Below are 17,962 nucleotides of genomic sequence, written 5' to 3' on the forward strand. Positions count from 1 at the left end.
AACAAGAGAGGGAGGGTGAGGAGGGAAAAATCACAGGGGGAGGAAGGTAGTATTGATGGATATCCAGGTGTGTGAGAGGCACAACAGACAGGATTGTTAGCTGTAGAGTCGACTGAGAGGACAGTGTGCCTGACATCTGAGCGCTGTGACAGTTTGTGGTGCACTTTAGCAGTAAATGTCATATCATGATAGGACAAATGGTCAGTCTGTACTCCACTGTCTGACAGTGTATGTAACTAATTATAATTATATGAGACCAAACACTTCATATAGGTTTAACAAAACTCATTTTACTGTATTAGATGATGAGTTTGTTATCTTGGGAAATACACCTATTAGCTTTCTTCTTGAAAGTTAAGATGGGAGGATCGATTCCACTTAAGGCTTTATGCTAAATTCGAAGTTTGAGCCAGCAGCCAGTTAGCTTAGCTTAGCATAAAAACTGGAAGTGGGTGGGGGTGGTGGGGGGGACAGCTAGCTCGCATCTGCATGCCAAGAAAAGCTGCTGTAATTGTCTCCTGGCTGTAGCTGTGTATTTAATGGATGGATATGAGAGTGGTATTGATCTTCTTGTCTCTCTGCAAAAAAAAAAGCAAATAAGCATATTTCCCAAAATGAAGAATTATTCCTTTAATTACAGTTTGCTTGGAATCATTAATTTAGACAACCAAAATTGGGATATGATCATATAATTCCACTGAAAGTTGATAAAAAGTTTAAAATCTCCCATCCCTACATGCTTTTGTCAAGTTTCACAGTATTTATGAATGCAAAATAGTTCTTAAATTAATAAGTATTCTATTCTATTCCTAGAGTAACTGTATTTCTCATGCAGTAGTAGCAGTAGCACAGTAGTAGTAGCTGCAGAGGATAAGCATTTCCTAGAAAATTCAGGGTTGGCTGTATTTGTGACTTCATTACCACCATATACTGCATACATGTGTGTGCACTGGACGAACAGCAGTGCCTGAAATGTGACAAAGCTGTTCACGCTGTAAAAAGGACATAAAGTTATCTGCTCAGCTCTGATATCAAGATTCCCCTCCATCCCTCCATCTCTCTGCTGCTCCTTCACATCTATTTTCAGCTCGACTGTCAATCCAGCTGACTCTAAGACTCAAATCTGCTGTCTCTCTTGACACCGTCAAACAGTAATAGCCTGGGAGGTGGTGTGCGCGTGTGCATGTGTACGTGTGTGTGTGTGTGTGTGTGTGGGACCCAGTTATGCTCTATGCTGTTCTCTCTTCCATAATGGACTGGGAAATGCTGGAAAGACAGAATGTGTGTATGTAAGTAGTGGTTGTTTCCATGTATGTATAAATCCCTGTCCCTAAATTGGTCATAGCACCATGCTGAATCTTTGCCCTCTAAATCTGTGCACATCCCATGTAGCCCGAACTGGTTGGATGTGATAATATATGCGCTTGTTGTTACTTTCTAAACTGGCCACCTCTGCAGCACCCTGCAGGTGTCATATCTAAAACATCCACAGCACTGGCAACTGCATTTGCCTTTCTTGATGGCCGGTGACACATTTCAATCAAAGTGACATAAATACATTGTATTTTGCTTCTTTTTTGGATGCCACCTGGTACTCTCAGGACTCTCAGACCAGTGGTCTCCATTTATGGGCCCTGCAGAGCCACGTGTACACTGTAGGTGTGAGCCCTCATTACATCCACAGTGCATAAGGCGATTTCAGACTTTAGCACGCCTTCAGGACAAATCCAGTCAAATATATTTGTATAGCCCTTAATCACACTACAGTAATGGCCTCAAATGACACCACAAGGCCACATTTAATAAAGTAGAAATATTAAAGAATAATTCAAGTATATTACATTTTTGTTCTTATTTGTAGCCGTGCCAGTGGCAAGACTGCTGGGAGGGCACTGATGCTCTGTCAGGCCACCGCTTTGGTTTTGACTGAAATATCTCAACATTTATTGGATGGTTTCCATTACATTTCTTCCATTTATGTCTTCCGCAGGATGGATTGTAATAATTTAAGTGATCCTCTAACTTTTCATCCAGCACCATCAGTGTCCGCTGTACTTTGTGTTTAGTGCTAATAAGCAAATTTTACCACACTAACGTGCAAAGCTAAGCGTCTTCAGTAAGGTAAATATTACACCTGAGCATGTTCTCAGCACTGCTTGGCAGGAGTGTCAGTGCTGCCTCACAAAGCTGCTAGCATGGCTGTAGGCTCTAAGTCTTGCTGTAGTTTTCACCATCATTGATATGGGTACTAACATTGCGTTCACCTAGTTAATACATAGATAAGTCTGATAGGCCAGTAAACGCGAGTGGTCAGATGGTGAGACTTTTGAATTAATTCCTCAATCTATCAATTGATTTAATTGCAGGTAGAAGATTAAGATCAGACTACTTTCATTATTAATCATTTGGTCTTGTTTTAATCAACCAGTAAAATAAAAAACAGAAAATCTTGCAAATCCTCACAATGAAATAGCTGTAACAAGATGGTTGGCAATGGTCTGACAATTAATGAAGCATCCAAATTGCTGACAATTGATTTGCTGTTGTTCGACAGACAGCTGATCGACTGTCATCCAGACATCTAAATTTGACCTTCAGTTCTTGCTGTAGTTGTGCACTCACAGTTTTCCTGTTCAGCGAAGGATCATTTACCAACAGCTGGTTGGTTTTTATTTTGTCCATACTTTTGAATTCGCTTTTTAAGAAACTGAGCTCCGTTTTAGATCAATGCTCATTGCGGTTCCAGAAATCCCATGTACAACATGTGTTTTGAGCCTCTGCTCAGGCCTCAGAATCAAAAGTTTGAAAGTGAACTGTTAAGTTGTTTTGAAGTGCCTCTCCTTGGTTCTAGTGAGCATTCAGGCCTTGGAAACAGTTGGTGCCCTTAAAAATGTATGTATCTGATGCTTCAGTGCGCGTCTGACTTTCCCCTCTTCAGCTCTCTCCTTCCATCTTTCTCTATCATCTATCTTCCATTTTCCACACTCCTAAGCCCTCTTGTCTTTCTTTCCCCTAATTCTCATTATAGCCGGATGACCTCCTCATCCACCTCTTGTCTCAAGATCCAAAAATGTCTCCATCTGTCTTCTCTCTCTCCGACCCTCCCCCTTCCCCCAGCTTGTCATGATTCATCTGATCCCGACTCCCAGTGGAAGGGATAAATTAAATTATTAGTCATGCATGATGTACTGTATCTCCATAACTGTTATATATCAACTCTCCGTCTCCCTCTGGGACCAAAGCAACCATGAAGTTGTATATTTGAATGGTGAGTGCATCCAAATCTGCAATTCTTCTACATAAACTATGAATCTTGAGACACAGCGTTAATGCGCTTTTTGTGATCTACATGCATTACTACAAGGTAAAACTCATTTTATGAACCAAATCTGATTCCATGAGAGAACAGTGTCATTGTCAATGACAACAGTTGAACATCTCTCACGTCTCAAGTGAATCGTTCAGGTACACTAATATCCATCATCACACCAGTGAAGGGATCTTTTTTTCTACAGTTTTATGTTTTTAAGGATGAATTGTCCTTCAACGAGAGAAAAACAGTGCAAGGCCGGCAAGGAGATGAGAGAATTATGAGGTGAGGGAGAGAAAATCATTTGGGCCTGCTCCCCTTCTCGACTACAGAATAGGAGACATGAGCTCCACATTTATAATTGATCTGCCTCAGCTCCAGAAATACCCTGACAGGGACTTGCTGTTGTCTCTGTGTATATGTGTGTGTGTATGCGCGCACATATGCGTGTATAGTTGTGCAAGTGCAAACTTAATAATAGAGACCGCAAACAGGTGAGAGGATGTAGAGGAGGGGGGGCTGAGTCACAGAGAGAGGCCTTTCAAACCCAGCACTCAGCTTTGCTTCTCCATGGCCTGTAAACCACTCACTGCTACCCCTGAGCCATTTAGCTGTTTGAATTTGCATGCAATTCATTGATGTAAAGAGGCGGAAAGATGGGATTAATATATTATGTAAGTTCTGTTTATGGCTGTGTGAACATGTGCTCAGGATTGTTTTGGTGACGGAGAATGTTCCTCTGAAATCTGAGCTGCAGAAGAAAAAGAGAAGGGTTGGTGTGTGTGTTTGCGCGCGTGTGTGTGTGTGTGTGTGTGTGTGTGTGTGTGTGTGTGTGTGTGTGTGTGTAGGCACATGCCATGGGAAATGGTGGTCTGCCACAGGGTCAACACAGGATTTGACCACTCTGACCTCATCAGGTTTTTTCAAGCGTGTAACACTGTAATCACAGACTGACTCCAAATAATGCTGCTGCAGCAGGAAGTTACAATAGCTCTTGTTTGTACAGACCACTGTGGCTGGTCTACAAATCTACCGGCCACCAGCATTTTATCAGCCAGTTGGTGTTTAGAGCAGAAAAGCTCTGCTGGACGATAGCTGGTTACCTGGCAGAGACTGGTTGAATATTTGCCAAAATATGCAACCAATCTCTTGGCATGTATTCAGAAGAATGAAAAAATGCAGTCGCACTTAAAAAGCAAAGTAAGTTTCTCCTGACTCTGTCATCTGTGTTTACACTTTCTCCCTCCTTTCTTTTTTCCTCCAGGAGACCGCTTCCTCGTGTGACGCCGAGCTCCTCTCGTTGCTCCTTGATGCCGGCCTCCTGGTGGGCTGCATATCCTCAGCCCTGTACCCCCTGCTCAGCTCCCACATGCTGTCCCACCAGCAGGAGGGAGGCTGGGACGTAGAGAAAGTCGCAGCTGAGCTGCTGGCGGCAGGCCACGGGCCTGAGGCGGGCTCCCTGCTGCTGGCTCACCGCGGAACCCATCAGGCCCAGTTCACCTTCAACTCTGCCTTGGCTGTTCTCAAGAAGTGGCTGTGAGGTTAGAAAGGAGGAGGGGAGGGAGGGAGGGAGGGGGTGGGGACATGGTGTGAGGGAAAGACAGCGATGAGGAGCCAGTTTGGACCTCAGCCACGGACTGCAGTGATTAAGCAGATTTAGAGAAGGAGAGCGGGAAGGTGTTGAGAGAGGAGTGGAATTAGATTGGATTGAGATGTGAAAAAATTAGCATGAGGCAACTTGAGATGCAACATCAGACCGTACCTCTGCGTTTTGTTCTGTAATTGGGTTTCGGGTTCATCAACTGAAGACACGTCTGCAGCAGCTGCAGTGTCTGCCTTGAAGGCAAAATAGCAGATAATACTGACACATCTGCTCAATTAGAAACACACACACACGCATAAATACACAAAGACAACTTCCGCCTTCTCTCAGTCATGAATGAGTGTTCAGACTGAGGGCTGATCAGAAAATGCACTTGCTTCTTGCATGTCTGTCTGTCTGTGTGTGTGTACTGTGTCCTATTGTGTGATAAAGTAATTGAGCAGTAGCCGGGAAGCAGTGGGTGGATATTAGCCTATTGTTCCGTGACAGGTTTGCCTCTTTGACGTCCCAACATTAAACACCCTGCCTCTGCTCCATTGTTTTCCCCCTAATAATGTCTAATTAATTCCTTCTAAACAAATTAGCCCCGCAGCTGCCCCGCGCTGTGTGTACATGTGTGCGTGTGTATGCACAAATACTGTGTACGAGCACAGGCACCCCAGCGATATCATGTAGAGCTAATAATGATGAGGAATAAATGTGTATGTGCGTGTTTATGCACACGGCGATGCTGTCACCATGGTTTGTTTCATTGAATAAAATATTTAGTTTTATTCTGTCTCACCTTTCAGATCGGAAATAAAGAAACATCTTATGACCTGAAAATGAGTCATTGTACTTCTGTGCTGCATTTTTATGGTATTCTATTTCTATTTTTACAATAGTGTTGGTACAAAAGTCACAGTGAGGTAACATTTAAATTTGTACATCATTGTTTTTATTTTTTTTTTGTTAAAGAAAAATTTTTTTCAGCTAATAATGTTAACATTTCTGTGAGTTTTACTTTTCTTTTAAATTAATGGGTTTTGTGAAGATTTGTGTTAATCTCATAATGAATGCACTCAAAACATTTGCATTATAATTGCGGCATTTCCACATTGCTCCAAGATAATTACAGCCCTCTTATCCAAAGATCCAGTGTGTATTTTTTGCTTGCCCTCAAATGTACATTTTGTTGTGTTACACAATTAGTTTAAAGCAAAGTGTTTTCACCGGTCAGCACACAGAGTTCACAGCAACCAGCTGCCTTCACCTCCGCTCCAAAGGGGCTGGCATTAAAAGCATTTGTAACCCTTTTCCTTCTGATAATTGCAAACAGGCAAAATTATTTTTTGAGAAGATGGCTGCAGGGCAAGGAGTAGAAGCATCTAATTTATCTTGTTTGTCAAAGTGTTTAGAATTGTGATTTTCAGACTATGTTCAGAATGAAACTAATGAAGTGGTGCTGACTGCAGGTCCCCAGAGTAGCCGGTTTTGTTTAGTATGTGCACTAAAAAAATGAACCTGCCCTATCAAAGTAAAACATCACTTTAATGAACAGTAGGAATAAACACACAATGGAGTTTAGGCAAGAAAGATCCACTTTTTTCCACCTGCTGAGTAGAGAAATACTTCATTTTAAACATAACATCAATCAATCTTTATTTATATAGCGCCAATTCATAACAGCGTTATGTCAAGATGTTTTTCATAACGAGCAGGTCTAGACCAAACTCTTTAATTAAGAGAGAGACCCAATGATTCAGGAATTCAAAATTAAAGATTCAAGAATCCCCACTTGAGCATATAAACTTACATTTTAATGCAAAATAAAACCAACAACTGTCATCACAAGTTAATTCTGATCGAGGCACAGAACTATGCGACATAACCATTTCCCAACTGAGCCCCGCTCACTGCAAACCAACGAGAAGAGCAGCAAAAAAAAAACAACAACCAAGAAATAGAAAATAAGGAAATAACAGTTTTGAAAGAAAATGTCATTCATGTTGGGCCGTATTGCGCATTGTGAAAAGCTGACTGAAAGAACTAAAAAGATGTTCAACAAAGTTTTGCGGCGCTTTAAAAATACTCCACTCATGTGTGCAATGTGCTTTAGTTAATCATCCAGATGCAGCTTGCAGGAAAGTAGCTGTGACTGTTCTTGATGGTTACCTTATGGAATTGTGGCACCAGTGGCCTCAAGGCCCATTTAAATCTGTTCAGCCAGTAATAAGCAGATCATGTTTCCATATTTGCTCTTTAATTTCTTTAATTGCTCTTCCATTTAATGAATAAATTTCATTATGATGTCTGAATTGCTTTTCTGTAAACAGTTTTTTCTGCTGCATCCAAAGACTAAATTGAAGTTAATTTCTTTTAATCCCCTCATGGTCTTCCCTTATCTTTTTGCAAAGTTGAGTGCACAGTGGTATTTGCCTGCCTAACCCTGCTGTCATTCACAATTCTTTCAGGCTAGCTAACATAAGAGTATATATTTTTTCAATACTGTGAAATATTCAATAGTAATTTACTTTGGCAGGCAGCATTTAAAACAGCTGCCAGAGAGGGGAAGCTCATGTCAGGCCAGAAATTGAATAAAAGGTCGTGGTTCGGAGGTATTTACCGTGACAGCAATATTGCTGTGTTTCAGGCCCATATATAAGAGGCAGGGATGCGGTGGGTGGTCCATATATCAAATGAGAGAGTAATGAATCTCTCCACCTGTGGAGCGGAAGAGGAAATGAGGCAGTGCTTGTGTCAGTGATGGGCCTCAAGAAAATATAGCCAGGCACAAAGCTAGCAGATGAGCTTTCTGCAGGCCTGGCTGCGTTAAGGAAGTGTCAACATTATACTGAGGAAATAATACTGTAGAGATTAATGGGTCAATTTCAAAGCCTTCCACTCCTTCACTCATGGCTCTGCCGTTTAGTGCTATTCTAAGCCAGTGTCAGACATTGAGAGTTATTAAGATGACTGGGCTTTGCAGTCTTAAGAAAATTAACTGATGCTCATTCCCTTGTGTCAGACATGTTCTCTCAACCCTGCAAAATGGATTAAATTGGTCTCAGATAGTAATCGACCCAGGTTTGTTCATACCCTGGAGCTACAGCTGGAGTCCTGGTTAGCCCTGGCCAGCTTGAAATCAAGTCTTTTTGCTAACTAACAAGATTACACGAGCCCTCGTTGTGATCAATCTGAACTGTAAAATCGTCCTCATCAGGTTGATCGAATCAGCGCTAGCAGGCTCAGACCTTTGGCTTTTAACACTGCGACAAAGTGGTACAACCGAGATGATGTCTGAGCAAAGTCGACTGCACCACCCAACGTTCAAAACTGCTCGACAGACAAGTCATTACATGTGTGTGTGTGAAAGAGAGCGCAGCGCTGGAACAGTCATTTAGTTAAACCAAAAGAACAAAAATGTGTAGAAATAGAAGAGAGGGGAGGCTGGTAGAATATTATGACAGGATTAGATTAACATATTGATAAACAGAAAGCGTGAGAGAGATAGGAGCTAAAAAAGGAAAGGGTACAGGGCAAAATGAGGAGCAAGTGGATTAGCACTGCAGTTTTTTTTGGCACAGGATTTTGACCCATCTTGATTAGCAGAGTTGACCTCCATAAACCTCTGGGATCTCTCTAGAGCGTGTTTGCTTAAAATACTCTCTCTCACACACACACACACACACACACACACACACACACTCTGACACCTGAAATAGCAACCTCTCAGTCATGTCCATTCAGCACTTTCATCTTATTTCTAACCCTCAGTTTTTCAGCAAGGACGCAAGGGGGAAGACATTTTCTCTGTCATATGTTCACTCTCTATGGTCTGTATACCTTTTCTCTTCTCTCGTCTTTTCACCTGCAGCCGACAGCAGCTTCACTTCAGTTCAGTTTCAGTTTTATTGCTGACATAGGAACATGTGTCACCACGACATGTTAGCAAATCATGTGATTTGAAAATGACTTATTTCTTTGTAGATGTCATTTTTGTGTCTGATTGTGCCACTTCCACCCCTCCAGTATTCTTCGGAGCCAGTCGTGTCATGGGTCCGTCCAGTGAGCTCATAAGGAATCCCACTCCCATCGTCATTATTATTTCCATCCGGATTTCATGCTCACCGTTCTTCAGATCCTCACCACCACCAGCGTCTCCATGCCATCGAAGTAAGTTCCCCTCTTTCCCAATGAATGAGTGACTGTCTGATTGCAATGTCTGATGAAGTCGAATCACCAGAGATTCTTGCAGTTATTCTATCCTGATTGAAGCATTGTCAGTAAAAAATGGATCTTGTGCATTTGCTTGAAGTTGTAGGTTCTATAATAAGTAACAGGTACATTTTGAGAGTTTGAAATGAGTTCTGCTAAATCTTTCTCAAAACCATTTTGCCCAGTTTCATTGTGTGCCTGAACACTGCTGCACACTTCTGCGGAAAGCTCATCAAGGTTGGCATAATATTCACCCTTTTAAAAACTCCTAAATAGTTGATGCTGACAGAGCCATGCTGTGAGGATTAAAGGGCTTCCGTCTATTTGGATCTCAGCCTTCAAGTTCCCTTTCAGCCTCCACCACCTTCTCATGATCACCTGAAATATACAGTACTGTGCAAGTCTTAGGCAGGTGTGAAGAAATAATGTGAAGTAAGAATGCTTTCAAAAATATAAAATCTAATTGTTTATTTTCAAGATTTATTTTGAAGAAGCACAACAAAGCGGTCAATGTTGAGGACTGTAGACGCAGTGGTCGGCTAAGGAAACAGCAGATGAAAGACACATTATACTTACTTCCCCTTGAAATCGGAAGATGCCCAGCCAGTGCCATCAGCTCAGATCTAACAGAAACTAGTGGGAGTCAGGTACACCCTTCTACTGTCCGGAGAAGTTCGGCCATGGAAGAATTGTGGCCAAAAAGCCAAACCTCCGACGTGGAGCCAAGTGACTCAACTATGCACAACAACATAGGAACTGGGGTGCAGAAAAATGGCAGCAGGTGCTCTGGACTGATGAGTCAAAATTTGAAATATTTGGCTGTAGCAGAAGGCTGTTTGTTCACTGAAGGGCTGGAGGGTGGTACAATAATGAGTTTGCATTTTGTAAATTGATAACAAATAAACAATTACATTTTATATTTTTGAGAGCGTTCTTACTTTGCAGCACTTCTTCACACCTACCTAAAACTTTTGCACAGTGCTGTAATTTCAGACAACGTTACTAACACATATCTCATCTAGATTGAGTAGTGCTACGCAAACACACAGTTGTGGCATGAAAATGGGCAGGAATTCCTATCTTTGAATTTTTCATTGCACTCTTGATATTGGATATATATTTTAAGACTACTGATAAATTGCAGGGTTTTACTTGTACCTGCTGGCTGTAGTAGCAGTTTAAAGAAAGACAGTCTTCTCTCATGCATAATTTCATGAATTTCTATTCTCACAAAACAGGATCCCAAGCTCTTTTGGGCTTTGGTTGTGATTGTGTGCACAGATAGACTCCAAGCAACTCTGTGAAATGTTGTTGTGTACCTCCCCTACTGCTGGGGTTTGGTAAACACAGTGTCACAACCTGTCAAGTGTCAGCATCCCTCTTTTTTTCTATCTGTCTGACAAAGCTCTCTGTGCAGGCAGTGAGCCATCATCCCAATCCATCCAGAAGGTGAGAGAGAAGGGAGAAAAAGAATTTGTGTCCCCCCAGGGGGAAGCTGAATGAGACGGGATCTTACAAACTCTCTCCTTTGCTGAAGAGAGGTTATCTCTTTGAAACAAGGCATTTAACTTGCGCCTACGAGTCCTCTGTGGAGTCTGCACTGTGAGAGACAGAGAAGAGAGAACATGAAAGGAGAGAAAGGGAGTAAAAAATAGTGTTTGCATTCCAGGAAATCCCTCACACGCCTTCCATCTTGTCAACACACTGAATCCTGGGAAATCATTCACCCGCCATTGCCATGTTTGTTTCCTGTACCTCTCTATTTTTCATCCATCCTGTCATACCTGTCTTTGCCCTGCAACCTCACCCTCCACAGAGTGACGGTCTGTCTAGCAACTCCTTTACTTGTAGTACCCTGAAATAAACATGCGCACATACTAACAAAACTCTTCTAACAGATTCTGTGGAAGTAAAACTGGTTTTGAAAGGAGAGAATTGTATTATTGAATGTGAAAAATGGAAGAAAATGAATGAGGTGGGAGGTCAGGTAAGCAAGGGAGATGGGAAATAACTGAAGGTCAAACACGATGATGAGTAATAGAAGGTCTTGGCTGAAGATAGTACTGCAAGATTTGCATCACATGGGAGGGCTTGAGTGAAACAGAATAACAGAGAGAGAGAGAACAAGGACATTGGTACAGGGCTACAACCTCTATTAGTACTGCAGTAAAAAAAAAAAAAGGTAACAGTAGAAAAGCTGAATAAAACAAGAAAAAAGCTATTGCTCTTAACTAAGTGAAAAACTGAATATGTTTAGTAAGGTTAAGTAGTAGGCTAATAATGCAATATTAGGCTCATTAAGTGAACTTTCTTTTTGTTTTTTGCGACTGGACAGACGCAATTAACTCAGCGATCCAGTTATATTAAAGGTTCCCAGCAGAGTTTCCTTGTAAACAAACAAAGTCTATGTTTACATTCAGTGTTTCTCACCAGAATGCATTGCGTGAATACAACCATTGTGTGATTCCAACCATCATCAGCATCAGTATTACGTTACCTGTGTGCATTAGTCCTTGTGTGTGTACAATACAAACAGAACAAGGACACACTTATAAGAGCATTGTTCCACAGAGCTACTATCAGTGAAAAAAATCCCACGGCTTACCTAAGTATCAACCTTGTTGAGCTACTGTTGGATTGAGAAAGAGCCAATGCCGGTTTGCCTGTTTGTTTTATTCTGAGAAGTGTTAAACTGACGACCTCCACATTTTTTTTTCCCTTCCAGACCGACCTCCGGAAACAAAAACCTGAAAAACATCTTTGACGGATGGCGCTCAGTCGATCCACTCATGGGCCTACTGTTAGCCGTTCGTGCAGACATGAGGTAAGCCCCAAAAGTCATTTTCTTTTACAAACTTGCATGTGTGCTAGATTTTAGAGAGTGACTGTAACTAGATACTAATAAAGAGCTGATTGCGGCTCATTCTGTGATAGTTGATGTCCTCACAGAAGCCTTGCAACTAGATCCCGTTAAAAAAAACAGCAAAAAGATGGAAGGAAATCGACAATATGAACTGACTACTGAACCTCATAACTCTTTCTCTGCAGCAAATGACCAATACTAAGAGTTTCTGTGATAGCGTTCAAAATCACTGGAAACACTTGACATCCTTAGTGTCATATTAGACTTTAAAATCTTTTCGACTTTTAAAGTTTGTTGAAACAAGTGAAACATTTTGCCAGCAGCATCAGGTTCTTCTCAAAAGTTGAAGTGTGGCAGAATGAGGCCGATCACTGCACAACTAAGAGGGAAAATGGCACTTGATTTGACAAAACTGATGAAATGAAATGATTTGCACTGTAGACACGTGACTATAACTCCCACAGATGGTGTAGAGTCTGATGGATTGTAACATTTAATAATAAATCAATATGGTATGTTTTTTGCAGTGATTCTATAGAAGAAGTTCTCTGCCGATTGTGTGAATACTACTGTGTGGGATAAATAATAGAGTTAAGACTTTACTCACTTTTGCATCACACAAACTGCGGGATGTGATAAGACAGGAGCAACGTGAAGTTATAACATGACTGTAGTCTCACATAGTCATATCTCCACGCTTCGTTTTGATGCTGTGCTGAAACTATTATCATTATGGTATAAGGAAAAAATTCTTTGGCTCGATTGTATTTCTTTAAACTTGCCATAGTTGTCTTGGGTGTCGCTAAGCCCAAGATGCAGTGACGGTGTCTTTATAAAATAGCACCAGGGGCGTTGGGAAACTTCTGGGACCATTTGAGGAGGCAAGCCCTGGCATTAAAATGGCTAAATCCCCCGCAATAGAAACACCACTCAAAAGAGTGAAAGGCTTATGTCAATTTTGTGATATGGCTTTTACTGATAAAAAAGACACATATAACTTGATCACTGGTGCCCCAGAAGTGCAGCCCGCCCATACTTGAGCTCTGGAGGAGCTCACTGGACATTTAATCTCTGTATGTAGCTCTAACAGTGCGTTATTAAACTGATATCACAGAAGCTCCGACGTGAGAGTCTGCGCTTTGCACAGGTGAGTTCTGTGTTCTAAACATATTCTTTGCATATCTAAACAACCATTCACTAAAAGAAGCAAGCAGGCCTGCCTTATTGCAAGATACAAATCTTCATCAAAACTTGTCCTAATTTCAGCATCTGGGTTTCTAGCTCAGAGGTTGTTGTTGTTACGAATCGATCAGGACTTTGAAAACGGTACGACGCAGAGTGTGGAAGGTGAGGAGAATTCTGTTTGAAATAGCAGGCAAATTGCAGGCTTATACCCACACCGTCAGACTAACATTGAACACATTTCACTGCGCCTGAGAGGTTAGGAGGAAGTGTTTCTGGAAGCATCAGATGTTTCCACAACAGCTGTTTTATTACGTTGAGGATGGGGGAAAAAAAAAAGCCTGTAATGGGCTGTATTTCACATATCGGCATTAACACCCCATCCTCTATTAGAGACACATGCGTTCACATTCACATCCTCCAAGCTGTTACAGACTGCCGTATGTTTGCCAAACTGCAGGTTGTGAAGCTGTGTCGGAGAATGAAAGAGAGAGCTTGAGAGGAGGTGGAGAGCCGGTTTGAGACCTGGGACAGAACATTGTGGGTGGAAGTGCAAAACCGGGTATCCAGAATGACTGGAAGATTGTTTGTGCATGTCTTAGGACAGAGCTGAAGCAAGAAGCAAAGCAGGAGATGGAAGGAGAGAGGGAGAGAGGACGTGAACCGAGCAGATCTGCCAAATCGATATGAGCAGCAGGGGAGATGTTTTTATATGTGTTTTTTTTTCTCAGCCCTGCTGTAAAAATGAGTTTGCTGTCTCTTTTTTTAAACACATCAAATGGAGGAGGGGAGGAGTGGATGGAGAGAGCGGGAGGAATGGAGGGATTGAGCAAGGGAGAAGAGTTGAAAGTCTGCGTAATACTTCAGACTTGGAGCACTAAAAGTTTCATCAGATGTGTGTGTGTGTGTGTAGCTACCTGTGTGTGCATGCATGCTTCTGTGTGCATACAATACACCCACGTGTGCAGAATACCAATTCTCTCTCCTCTCTATGTGTGTATTTGTGTGTATTTCCCTCCTTGTGTGTGTGTGTGTGTGTGTGTGTGTGTGTGTGTGTGTGTGTGTGTGTGTGTGTGTGTGTGTGTGTGTGTGTGCAGCATTTAGTATCTCTTCTCCTGCAATCAGGCCTTCATTGATGTCGATCTCATGGAATGAATGAAGCAAATTACCTGCTTTGCCAGCACCGGTTATCTGCTTTGCTCCCATGTTCGAACTCTGCCAAACTGTGACTCAGCCTATAGCACCACTAACCTCTACATCTAAACACACACACACACACACACACACCTCACACACAGTGGAAGGTGAAGGTTGGGAGACCTTTGCTACCTTCCTGAGTGCAGGTGGCATGATTATAGAAGAGAGTGGGCGGGCTGTGTGCCTTGAGTCTGTTTGCTGTTTATGAATTCTTAAATCTGTGAGGTCTGCATGTGTCACGGATCTTTAAAGATATTTGCATCTTGATTAGATTTTTTTTATCCTCTTATTTTTTGTTTTATGTCTTTTTGTCAGGTTTTTAAAAAAATTTAAATGTGAACATCAACACTTCCATGACGACAAGGCAACTCCATCTGCTGAGGAAGCCTGTGTGATGCGATAGAAAACTCAGGAAGCAGGTGATGAGATGAAAACGTCACACTGTCAATCTTTACCAACTCTGTGCGGCTGTGTGGCCAAATTTTATTCAAAGCTTGGCTCACATATTCCTCGTATTAGATATTAGTGTAGATCCAAACATTTGCAAAGACACCAAATATGTTAGGCTGAATTTTGGGGAAAAATGTTTTCTGCTCATAAAACGATGTAGTCCTGAAATCACGGAGCCTTAGGTTTAAACATTTCACTCAGCATAAACATCATACAGCTTCAGTGGAGAAATGAAACAAGTTGATACAGAATGTGTGATGCTGTCAGATAGGGTGGAATAAAACACTTAACCCAACCTCAAAGCTACTTATAAGGGAAAATGTAAGCTATACTTTAACTATATTTTAAGAGGTTAGTATCAATGACACTTTAACCCGGTTAAAACCCCTTGAAACATGGTTTAAAATCCTGTGTTTATCTCTATAACATTAAATGCCAGGCACAGGGTTGAGTTATTTGCCACTTTACAACACAGGGTTGCACAAAGAAATGTAAGTTCTAGCCCCAATTGCTACATGAGAAAAAACACAAAAAGATTTTATGGTAGAGTGCGGAGCATGAATTAAGGAGCCTCAGGAAAGGAGCTGCTCTGTTGTCTGGTGGTACGGCAGCAGATACTTCTGTATCTCTTGCCAGACTGCAGCAGTGTGAATAGGCTGTTGCTGGTCTGCGTTTGGTCTTTTAATATCCTTTGGGCTCCTCACATCGCCAATATCACTGATGCTCGGTAGATTGGTATCAATATACTGGACGGTTTTAATCACCCTCCTGTCCTGAGCCATGCACTTCCTGGGCTTATTTGTGCTGTTACCAGTCAGGATGCTTTCTATTGCTGTAAAATCTGAGAGGAACTTTTCATGAGAATTTTGCTTTCTTAAGTTTCCTTAAGAAATGCAACTGTTTCTGAGCTGTCTTAACCAGGGTAGAGATGTGAGATGTTCATGAAAGGTTCTCTGTGATGCTGATTCCCAGGAACCTAAAACTGTTCACCTGCTCCATCTCAGCTCTACTGATATAGACTGGGATATGTGTCTTCACCAAATCAATAATCAGCTCCTTGGTTTTGTTGACGTTGAGCAGTAGGTTGTTCTCTGTGCACCACTCTGCAAGGTTGATGATTTCCTCCTAACATGAATTTCCGTCGTTGTTTGTAATCCGGCCAATGACGATTTGCGGACGATATCGTCCGCAAACTTTACAGCAAAGTTCTCTCCTTGTTGGGGGTCTAGAGTGAATAGGAGGGGCCTAGGAAACACTATAGTGGAGGAGGTGTGACACCATCATGGATAAATAGGCAGCAAAATAAGTGTATAAAAATATATTAAGGTATTACTTTGATAGTAACTAAGAGTTCCACCCATTTTAAACAGCTGATTTAATACAGAAATTCCTTATGTGAAATAAAAAATAGTGACATTAAATTCATGTTCACGTAAAACTCCATCACTCGCTGATTGAGAAAATAGTTTTCAGGGCCTTTTTAAAGTTAATCTCAAGGAAGGAAAAGAGGGCTGTGTGTGTTTACAGAATATACAGTTTGCCAAACAGAGTGTTTGCTACAAGTGTTTACAGGAGGAGCTTCGTTTGTGCTGAGCAGAACATTTCCAAATAATCCACCACAATGACAGACAAATCGAAGCAAACCAACAACGGCAGCAACAACAGGAACAACAGGTGTTTGTTTTTCCGAGGCCAGTGGAGAATGTGGCAATCAGTTACCATGGTGATTGTAAAGGACGAGGAGGAGACGGAGGAGGGGGCGCGGAGCAGTTTCGTTTGGAGAGTGTCACTTACAGACTTTGATGATGATAAGGGCTGCTGCCGGGGTAAACAACATCAGAGAGTTAAAATACTGATAGAATTGGGCACTCCAGAGGATCAGGTTGCGTTCACTCACAGCTTTTTCTCTCCTTCTCCTTCTTCAACTAAACTCCTCCTCCCCCCCTCTTTCCCCCTCCCCTCTTACTTACCCCCAACAACATCTGCCTGTCTGTCTCAATCTCCTCACCCACACATGCAAACACTCACCCATCAACTCAGGTTACCTGCTACTCTCTCCCTGCAGGTGTCCTGCTGGCCTCGTGATGAACTGTAACCATGGCAACACTCTGACACAGACTTCCGTCCGTGTGCAGGGTGGGCTTTTGGTCAAAAATATATATACGTACTGTTGCAGTGTGTTTGTGTGTGTGTGTTTGCAGAGGAAAGGCTTGTCAAGCATTCACATGATCTTTTTGGAGGGTGTGACGTCCCCCAAGGTTCGTTAATGCGTCACACTGTTAACGGATGTCACACTGCCACGGGATAGATGTCATCAAGCATGCTCCAGTGAATGATTCTCTCACTTTCACAGGGTGAGAGGGGGCAGGGGTGTATGGTGGGGGGGGGGGAGTGATGGACTGAAAACCAGTGAGGCAACAATCACAATGGCAGGCAACGAAGCTTTTGAAGCCCATTGAAATGGCAGATAAAGAAAGAGGGGCGTGCGGGGAGAGCAATGAAAAGAGTAGAGGCCAAAAAAAAAAAAAAAACAGTGATGAGATAACACTCCTGGTAAAAGCAGAGTGGGAGGATGATCTAGAGCAAGACGAGGAGAAGTGATAAATTAAGAAAAGGAATACGGCGAGAACTGCAATGGAGATGTGGGCAAAGTGTGTGTGTATATTTGTGTGTGTGTGAGAAAACGACAGCTGAAAGAGCAGGGACGTGTGTGTGCTAGCAAAAGAGAGGGAGAGATGAGACAGAGAATGAGCGAGAGGGAGGGCGAGGAAGAGATGAGAGCCGTGGAGGATGTTGAGCTGAAATCTTAACTAACAGAAGCGTTGGCACCACACTGAGAAGAAGAGCTGAAACCAGACATCAGGGCTTTAGGCTAATTAAGAAAAGAAAGAAGCTTTAAGTGTGTGTGTGTGTGTGTGTGTGTGTGTGTGTGTGTGTGTGTGTGTGTGTGTGTGTGTGTGTGTGTGTGTGTACATGGGTGTGAGTGACTGTGTGTGTCACTGTGTGCATGCCTGTGTGGATATGGTCGTTCATGTCTTTGACTATGAGAAAGACGGAAAAACAAGCTTTCTTTCATCTATGTCACACTGTAACACCATGTTACCCTCATGTACCCTAAAACGACTCACCTTCATCGGCCTCCTCTCTTTCATATTTAGCC

The 17,962-nt window shown here is 42.2% G+C and overlaps 1 protein-coding gene across 1 annotated transcript in view; it reads left to right on the top strand.

Moving 5' to 3' along the window:
- nbas (NBAS subunit of NRZ tethering complex) overlaps positions 1–5,726 on the top strand; it is a 150,286-nt gene extending 144,560 nt beyond the window's left edge. The window contains exon 53 of the mRNA XM_070849214.1: positions 4,575–5,726. Within this exon, the coding sequence (XP_070705315.1) occupies positions 4,575–4,850 (276 nt within the window). The 3' untranslated portion in view covers positions 4,851–5,726. The remainder of the gene's footprint in view (positions 1–4,574) is intronic.
- Positions 5,727–17,962: the final 12,236 nt, after the last annotated feature.

Source organism: Pempheris klunzingeri, chromosome 18 (genome assembly GCF_042242105.1).
Source record: "Pempheris klunzingeri isolate RE-2024b chromosome 18, fPemKlu1.hap1, whole genome shotgun sequence".
Lineage (NCBI taxonomy): Eukaryota > Metazoa > Chordata > Actinopteri > Acropomatiformes > Pempheridae > Pempheris > Pempheris klunzingeri.